Source organism: Chrysochloris asiatica, unplaced genomic scaffold (genome assembly GCF_000296735.1).
Source record: "Chrysochloris asiatica unplaced genomic scaffold, ChrAsi1.0 scaffold00156, whole genome shotgun sequence".
NCBI lineage: Eukaryota > Metazoa > Chordata > Mammalia > Afrosoricida > Chrysochloridae > Chrysochloris > Chrysochloris asiatica.
Genome location: NW_006408674.1, coordinates 190,215 through 199,411, shown reverse-complemented (window position 1 = coordinate 199,411; position 9,197 = coordinate 190,215). Strand labels below are relative to the sequence as shown.

The following is a 9,197-nucleotide window of genomic DNA, read 5'->3' as shown; positions in this document are numbered from 1 at the left end:
TGGTTTGTTGTAGTTGTTATGTGTCGTGGAGTCAGTTCTGACTCAAAGGGACCGTGTTACAGGGTTTCCGAAGCTGTAAATCTTTACGGGAGCAGAAAAACCTCATCTTTCTTCTGCCGAACAGCTGGTAATTTCGAACTGCTGATGCTGAGATAACTCCTTTTTTTCCGTCTGTAGTTAGTACCAAGTGTAAAGTCTGGTGGCGGAGGCAGGATGGAAAAGGTAGAGCTCAAAGGAAACCAAGTGAGACCTGAGGCGGGGCCAGGACGGAACTGGGCGGGGGCGGGGCCGGGCAGGGAACGGGGATGAGGCCAGACTGGCGGAGCGAGGCTGCACGCGTGGACTATAAATATAGGCAGGCCCCCGGCAGGGGGCGGGGCCGGGGCGGGGCCGGGCAGGGAACGAGGATGAGGCCAGACGGGCGGAGCGAGGCTGCACGCGTCAGGAACCGGCTCTGACCCTCGAGGCTGAGGCTGTGGAGCTCGCTGCAGCGTTGGAACGCTAGCTGAGGAACTGAGCTGATCGGCCGCTCCTTAGAGTCTTCCCAACATATGTTCGGACGCACACCCCTCGCTCTGTTTCCCAGGAGCCCGCGTTCCCAGCACGACGGTGGTGAGGCAGCCCGCGGGTTCGGGGCAATGGCGGCGCAAGGGTCTTCCGTGGATCCGCCGCCGGGGTTCAGGCCCGTGATCCTCAGCCCCGGGCCCCGTCCGCTCCTCCTCCTTTTTCTGCTGGGTGCTGGGCGCTGGGGGCCGACCGGCGCGGTGGGTGGCGCTCCAGGAGGTGAGCCGGTGCAGTGGGAGAGGCAGGTCCGGGCGTTTGTTCAGGGCAGCAGGGGGTGCATGCCCAGGAGCCGCGAGGGAACTACTGGCACCCAAAACACCTTTTTGGGGACAGCGGCTAATGTTTTCCTCCTGGGGATTTGAATGCAGACAGACGTTCCCTGACCGGCATTGCTGGAGACAGCGATTCAACTTTTTCAACGAAGAATGCTGTTAGCCAGCAGGGCTTTCCTTCCGTGCTGTGTTACTTTGTCCACACTGCAGCGGGGAAGGTGCGCGGTTAACACGAGGGGTGGAGACTTGACTTTCTTCTCCCGCGTACTCTCTCCAGCATTTCAAAATCTTTCGTTTTGCCCAAAGATGAAATGTGTTTGTTGTAGAGTAGTAGGCATCCGGCTGTCTGGCTTCTGGGTTAGTCGTTGCGTCCTAAGTTCGTTAGCTGCTTAAGAGTGATGATTTTTTTCTGCCTACCGTATGTCAGGATATTTGGGGCAGAAATAGAAACAAAAGAAATGTTTAGTACTTCAAATGTCACGACTTTTAGAAAGTTTTAGTCAGTTCTCTCAATACCTTGTACAAAAATACTCAGCGGAATCACACCATAGGAGCGCCTATGGTGTGATCATGTTGTGGCGTTGTAGGAAAAGCAAATCCACCAGCTGCTCCTTTGAAACCCTTTACAGGGTTGCTGAGTCGGAAAAAACTGACAACACTTAACAACAACAACATGCTGTGATCTAAACATAAAAAAAGCTTACGAATCTTTTAACCAAGAATTGAGTTCCTTTAAAAGATGGACTCTTGGTTGTGCAGCATCTAAAGCACTCGGCTGCTAACGGACTGTGTGGAGTTTGAACTCACCAGCTGCTGTGAGGAAAGATACGGCAGGCAGTTGGCTTCCATGAAGATTTACAGTTTTGGAAACCCTGTGGGTCAGTTCTACGTTGTCCTGCAGGGCTATGGTTCAGAACTGATTCAAGGTGTGTGGGTTTGGGTTTGGTTCTTAAAAAGAGGAAATAGTGAGTAGAAGAATATTTAATTTTTCCCCCTTTAAAACGTAAAACGTTTTAAACCTGATTTCCTGCTTCTAGGAAGTAATAACTTTGAAAACTAGAATTATTTATTGCAAGAGAGGATTTTACCCTAAAGGTATTGCTTAATGTAGACTGAAGCAAAATGACCAAGAAGGGTTAGTCAAACAAAGGAAAAGCCCTGTGTAGAGGGAATGGTAGTTTTAACAGCAAGGAATGTGGTTTTGGAGCCAGACAAACCTGGATTCAAATGATGAGTCTGGCATATCCTGACTTGGACAGGCTTTTCTCAACTGGTTTCCTTTTTTGAAAAGTGAGGATAGTAGCATACCTGTCAGAATGTTTTTTCAGGATTAAACATATGTAAAATGCACAGTGCCTTACACTCTACAATACAGCAGTCCTTCCCATGTTGGTGAAACTGGAACAGTTTTGAATGCAGATCTTTACAACTTTTAATCTACATTTAATGATTGTAACCATTAAATTGTTACAATTAATGTAACTTACTGTTCTTATTAATGCATAATTGTTGTTAAGTGATGTGTTATGACACTGCATAGTGTTTCTGAGGCTTTAGATCTTTTTGGGGAGCAGAAAACCTCATGTTTTGCTGGTAAGCTCAAACCGCTGACCTTGTGGTTCACAGTCTAATGTTTATCTTATAGTTGGTGGTGGTTATTTGGCGTGGAGTTGGTTCTGACTCATAGCGACCCTGTACTGGGTTTCTGAGGCTGTAAATCTCTACGGGAGCAGAATGCCTCATCTTTCTCCCGCGGAACAGCTGGTAGTTTCGAACTGCTGACCTTGAGGTTTACAGCCCAATTCGTAACCACTACGCTACCAGAGCTCATATATTCAGTGTTAAAACCAAAAGAATTGCCTGGATCTTCCTTTCGGTCCCCACGCTACTTAGAGAAATGATGTTTAGATCATTTCTGTTTTCTTTTCTCTTGGTCCATGTGAGCTACTTAAGAGCTGGACTCTTACCCTGTTTATCTTTGTATTTCCAAGACCTAGCTAATTGTAAGGAAGTACAATTGTAAGGTAGTGCAATGGGGTTAAGCATTGACTTGCTGTTTTCTTTGACAGATTTCTTGACTTTACTGATCTTTGCTTTTTAAAGTGAGAGGGTGGTGGGAGTTTTTGAGCTTCTTTCGACTGTAAATACTTTTATATTGTCATTTATAATTTTCATATTTATCCTAGATTCTTAATAATCACTCTTCCTTGTGGTTTTCTGTGAGCTAATTCCCAGAAAAAGAGAATGTCTAGTTTCCCTGCAAAGGAGCATGGTGACTCTATAGAGTAAACATGGTACTGAGAACCACAGGTCAGTGATTCTAGTCAACCAACCACTCCGTGGGAGAAAGATGAGGCTTTCTGCTCTTGCAAAGAATTACAGGCTTGACCCTATATAGGGTCACTATGAGTTTGAACTAACTCCATGGCCCTTAGCAAGTCTGCCAGTAGCCACACCTTTTTGATTAATGCAGGTCATGTAGCAGTGGAAAGTGGCTCAGAAGGCAGTTTTGTCTGTATTAAAGTGTAGAAAATCAACTAGTATAGTAGCGGAGTGGTTAATAGTCGGGCTGCTAGTCTCAAGTTCAGCAGTTTGAAACTACCACCTGTTCCGGGGAAGAAAGATGAGGCTTTCTTCTCCTGTCAAGATTTTTTTTTTAAGCCTTTATTGTGAATTGAGTCATAGTTTACATGGGAGAACATCAGTTTTACATTCATCCTGTCGTATTTAGTATCATCGCAATGATTACAGTCCCCCTCCATGCATCATCATTCAACAGTATTTCCTTCTATTCCTTCTGATTTTTTTGTTTTGTTTTGTTTTGCTTTTTTGATGTACAAAAAAACACTCAGGAATATATAATCATAAAAACAACCAGGGGACACATTCTGCAAGCATGCCTCCTGGCCACCAGCACACAGCTTTTCTCTTTACATGATCTGGAGATTCTCAGCTGCTCTCTCTCTCCATGTCATCATCTCTGCCTCCATCTCTGGTGTTGCTGCTTCTCTGGATGGGGTCCCACATTCCTCTCATGCTCTACTTCCTTGATGGTCTAGGGTCCTCTGTTTCTGGACTGTGAGATTAACGACTCCCCCCTTTTTGTTACAAAAGTTCTACCTTTACAGTTGTGACAGTCGCAATTAGTCATGATAATAATTACTCACTATTGAATCATAAGATTCTTATCCCCATCTCTTTTCACCAGACCAGTCTAGACTAGATGAAAACTATTCAGTGGGGATTCTACCTTCCCCCACACATTCTGAAAGTAAACTCGCTCCTGAAAAATTGTAAGCCAGTAACTTTGTGCCCTTATAGCCCCCTACCCCCATTTTAGGTAGCCAGTGTTTAAGTTGCCTGTTCCTATCAACTCTGTATACCAAGGGGATAGGCTAGATCCTTGATGTCCCATTAAGATTTACAACCTTGGAACTGTTGTATGTACGTGGAGCAGAGAGCAAGGAAGAAGAATGGAGGGAGATACATACGTACAGACCGGATGAAGGGCCAGTGATGGGGGCACAGAGAGCAAAGGCTAGGAGAAAGCCTTCAAATTCTCTTGCTGCCTCACCCAGGCATTATTTTGAGATGATCATTGCCAACAAGTTCACATCAGAAACCAGCAGCACAGTCTGGCCACACGGGCCAGCATTTTACAAAAGCTTGAAGTCCTAATGAGGAAAAAGTGTAATTGAAAATAGAGCTAGAGATTACAACCCAGACAGACTGCCTTCTTTCTATGTTGCTTCTTTCTACAAATAAAGGTAAATTCTTGACCAGAGGATTCATACCAACTGGAAAGGTACTATTAAACCAAATTCTATGGATCCTTGGGCTAGTCCCCTTTCCCCTTAAACCCACTGATACAAACTAGAGGCTAGTCCTCAATCTATCCCTTAATCACCACCTCACAGAGTACCTGAGCCCAGGAGAACATGAGCTTATAGACCAAAAGAATTAGCCTCCTAAGAAGTTACCTCAATAAAAGGAAGATAACAAACATCTTCCAACTGAAGAAAATGATTGGAATAGATTGATCAAGTATCTGTGTGGTAAATAAACTTCAAAAAATAAGGAATTAAAAAATAGAAAGCAAGAAGAATTCATTTTAGTATCTTTAATAAAGTATAATTAACATACAAAAGAAAGAAAGAAAGAAAAATATTTATAGCCTTGGAAACTCTATATGGGGTCACTATGAGTCAGAACTGACTCCACAGCACGTAACCACCATCCTATTAAGATAATGAAAACCCTTTTAACTGTAACCTCACTGTGGCTGTAATAGTGATTTATGGAAATTAGATAGTCATAGATTACATTTCTTAGTGGTATAACGTTTTAAATGGCTGAAACATTATTAGTATTTTTTTTATTATGTCTTGTGACTGAGTTCTGTTTCATTCAAAGGAAAATAAAAATGATTTTCTCGTAGAAAATGAGAGCAGTAAAAGTTTGCTTTCTTCACCTGTGTAGATGTAGTCATTTTCATTAACATAGTCAGAAGTTAACAACTGTTGTTGTTGTTGTTGTTAAGTGTCCTTGAGTTGGCTCCAACTCATGGTAACCCTATGTAGGGTTTCCTAGGCTTATATCTTTTCTGGAGCAGAAAGCCTCATCTTTTTCCTGCAGAATGACTGGTGGGCATGACCTATGGACCAGGTGGTTTGCGTCCAGTGTTTATCCTACAGAGCCACACCACTCCCCTGCTTTTGTTATGATGACATCCAAAAGAGTATCTAGGTACCTCATGTCCTTAGGTAAACTTTTTGCACAATTAAATTTGAATTTAAAATGATTTTGATATGATTGCAAATGTGAAATATGCTTTAGTAAGCAATATGGTGAGTACCTGGGAAGGTAGAGTTTTATTCATCAGCATATGTACTGTGTGAGTCTAGGAGTATTTGATTGAACTATGAAAAGCTTTTCTGTAATTTATCAGAATAGAGTTTTGGGCTTTTTTCCCCCCTCTAAGCTGTAATCTACAAATTAGATCTAGCAAGTCTTTTTTTAATTTTTTTTAAATTACGTTATGAGTTTTTAGGGCAGTAATTGCAGTACAGTTTTCTTTGAATAGCATTATTCTTTTTCCCTAAGAATTGGAATTAAAGATTTGTTCTATCTTTTGAGCTACTGCATTCATAGGTGTAGGTCAAGTTCATCATATTGTATCAGATTACTCTTTTTCCCTCTCTTCTTCTAGTTGAGCTCTGATCATCCAGTCATTGAAGCCAGGTCAAGTGGGTATTATCTGCAAGTGTGAATGTTCTTGTGCGTATGCCCTCTCTCCTTACCAGCTGGACCCTTCACTTTCCATTCTAGTCCTCTGTGGCTATGTCACTGACTCTGGGCCCAAGAGCCCCCAGGTCTTGCAACATCAATGGACTCAAGCGTGGCAATAGTAGTGAGGTTGGCCCAGGATTGGGCAGTGTTTCATTGTGTTGTGCATAAGGTCGCTATGAGTTGGCACCGACTCAATGGCACCTAACAACGACAACAACAACTGACTGATTAGTATTCTGTTGTACTACATTTTGTTTCTCTATTAATCCTGGAGTCTTGATGTGCATTGGACTGCAAGGTTGGTTTGAATCGCAAGGTTGGTGCTTCAAGCTTACCAACTGTTTGTTGGAAACCTTATACGGGGTCGCTAGCTGTGAATCAGAACCGACTCAATGACACTTCACAACAACAGTAATTGATTTGTTGATGGGCATTTAGGTTGTTTTCACCTTTTGGCTCTTGTGAGTAACGCTGCCATGAACATTGGTGTACAGTCTCTCTGAGTCTCTGCTTTCAAGTCCTGTACTGAGGAGTGGGTTTGCTCGGTCATATGGTAGTTCTAGTTTTAAATTTTTGAAGAACGGCCACACTGCTTTTCAAAATGACAGTACCATTGTGCATTCCCACCGCAAGAAATGAGAATTCCAATTTCCCCACATCCTCACTGACATTTGTTATTTTGTTTCACTTATTTATTTATTAAATTTAGCCATCCTAGTGGGAGTCCTGGAACAGTGCTGTGGAATAAGCATTGGACTGCTAACTGCAAGGTTGATGATTCTAACTCACTAGCTGCTCCTCAGAAACCGTATACAGAGTCACTATGCATTGGGACTGACTTGATGGCACTTACCAACAACAGTGAGAGCAAACTGTGTGTTTGTTGTTTTTCTTAAGGTTTTTAGTGTGGATTGCGTGAAAGTCCACAGATCATCAGCTCCACAGTCAACAAATCCTGCACCTTGTTTCATTACAATGACTATAATCCCCTCCATGTCAGTTAGCAGTAGTTCTGTTTACTGGCGCTCTCTCTTTTTTTTTCTTTTCTTTTTTTCCAAAACACTCAGGTGTATATAATTTAAACCACCAAAGGGCACATTCTGCAAGTCCGCCTCCTGGCCGCCATTTCTCAGTCCCTCTCTTCCCATGAATCTAGAGTTCTCAGCTGCTCCCTCTCGCCATGTCCCCATTCCTGCCTCTGTCTCTGGTGTTGCTGCTTCCCTGGATAAGGTCTCGCATTCCACTTGTGCTTTTCTTCCCCGATGATGGTCCTAGGGTCCTCTGTTTCTGGACTGTAAGATTAACTACTCCCCCATTTTTGCTACAAAACTCTTACCTTTAAAATTGTGACAGTCGCAAGTACTCATGATTACAATTACTCACTATTGAATCCCACGAATCTTATCCCCATCTCCTTTTACTAGACCCATCTAGACAAGATGAAAACCATCCAGTGGGGACTCTCTCCTCCTCCCCCACACACTATCAAACCAAACTGCCCCTCTGAAACCCCGCAAGCCAGCCACTTCATTGTGGTCTGATTTGCATCTCTCTGATTGATAATGATGTTGAGCATCTTTTCATGTGTTTGGTGGCCATCGAATGTCCCCTGGGGCAAGGTGTCTCTTCAGGTGACCCATTTTATGAGTGGGTTATTGGTCCTTTTGTTGTTTAGTTGTCAAAATTTTGTATTTATTTTGGATATTAGATCCTTTAACATTATATAGTTTCTGAAGATATTCGCCTAGTCTGTAGCCTTTTCACTTTCTTTTGTTAAGTTTTCTGATAAAGTTTTAAATTTTTATGAGATCCTGTTTGTTTGTCTTTTGCTGTTTGTATGGACCAGGGCTGCTTAAACTTTAGCGTACCCATGAATCCCCTGAAGATCTTGTTAGACTGCAGATGCGATTCAATAGGTAGGAGGTAGGGTTTGATATTCTGTATTTCTAACAAGTTCCCAGATGATGGGGTGTTGCTGGTCAGAGTGCCTTACTTTGAATAGCAAAATGTAGACAATTTCTCACCCATGTGAATTGAATGAGCTCAAGGGAATCTGATGAAAGTAATTACAGAACTATCAACTTTACAATGGATTATAACCCAATGACCTAAGAACTGTAGAAACTAAGGAAAGAAAAGTCCTTATCCCACCAGCTTATCAAAGCAGCTGTCGTCACTTTTCCCGTTTCCCCAGTCCTTAGTATTCATTCATAATTGGACAGTTTTAAAGAGATTTGCAAGAGTCTTAAGGACATACAGGCTACGTATAGAATGGAAGCAGCTACGTATACCTGCAAGCATTTAATTTCATAATAATGCAAACGTGTTCGCTCGTATTTATTGCCTGTGAAAGATTTATGATACCAAATTAAGAGCGTGAGCTGTGCATTTACTTGCCCTGATACTGCTCAAACTCTCTCTCTTTGTAAGTGTGAATGTTGTCTCCTTTCCATGAGAACTATTGACTTGCCCTAAATTTAATGCTGCCTAAAGTCATTTTCTTACTGCGAGTCGTCTCAGAGTAAAGGCAGATGTTAAATTAGGTGTACCACAGCATTGGCAGGGACACTTTATCATATCATTCTCTGATAAAATCAATATAAAATATAATGAAAAGCCTGGAGTGGAAAACAAAAGCTGTGCATATTTCATCTGTAATACTTAAAATAGTGATTGGTAAAAGTACCTTTTTTTTTTTTTTTTTGGTCACATTGAAAATCTTGTTTCCTCCCATTTAAAATGGCTGATTATGCTCACTGCTTTATCCTGCTATTGCTTAAAATAGCTCTTCTAGAACTGCTGCAAAGAGGACTTTTAAAAAAAGGACTCCAAGGTGCTTTTTGTCAACCTTACAAAAGATACCAGGAGATTTAGGAAGGGGAATTAATACTTCAGGAATGCCTTGGTTATAAACTTTAGGTTTGGTGCTGTCGAGTTGGTTCTGACTCATAGTGACCTTATACGTAACAAAACAAAACAAAACACTGCCAGTCCTGTGCCAGCCTCACAATGGTTACGTTTGAGTCCATTGTTGCTGCCACTTTGTCAGTCCATCTAGTTGGGGGTCTTCTC

General features: G+C 42.3%; 1 protein-coding gene across 1 annotated transcript in view; it reads left to right on the top strand.

Annotated features, from left to right (window-relative positions):
• The first annotated feature begins 213 nt into the window (after positions 1–213).
• The window catches only part of CHRNA5 (cholinergic receptor, nicotinic, alpha 5 (neuronal)), a 39,704-nt gene continuing 30,720 nt past the window's right edge, over positions 214–9,197 (top strand). Inside the window, exons 1-3 of the mRNA XM_006870938.1 lie at positions 214–243; positions 356–492; positions 587–783. Coding sequence (XP_006871000.1) covers positions 214–243; positions 356–492; positions 587–783 — 364 coding nt within the window. The remainder of the gene's footprint in view (positions 244–355; positions 493–586; positions 784–9,197) is intronic.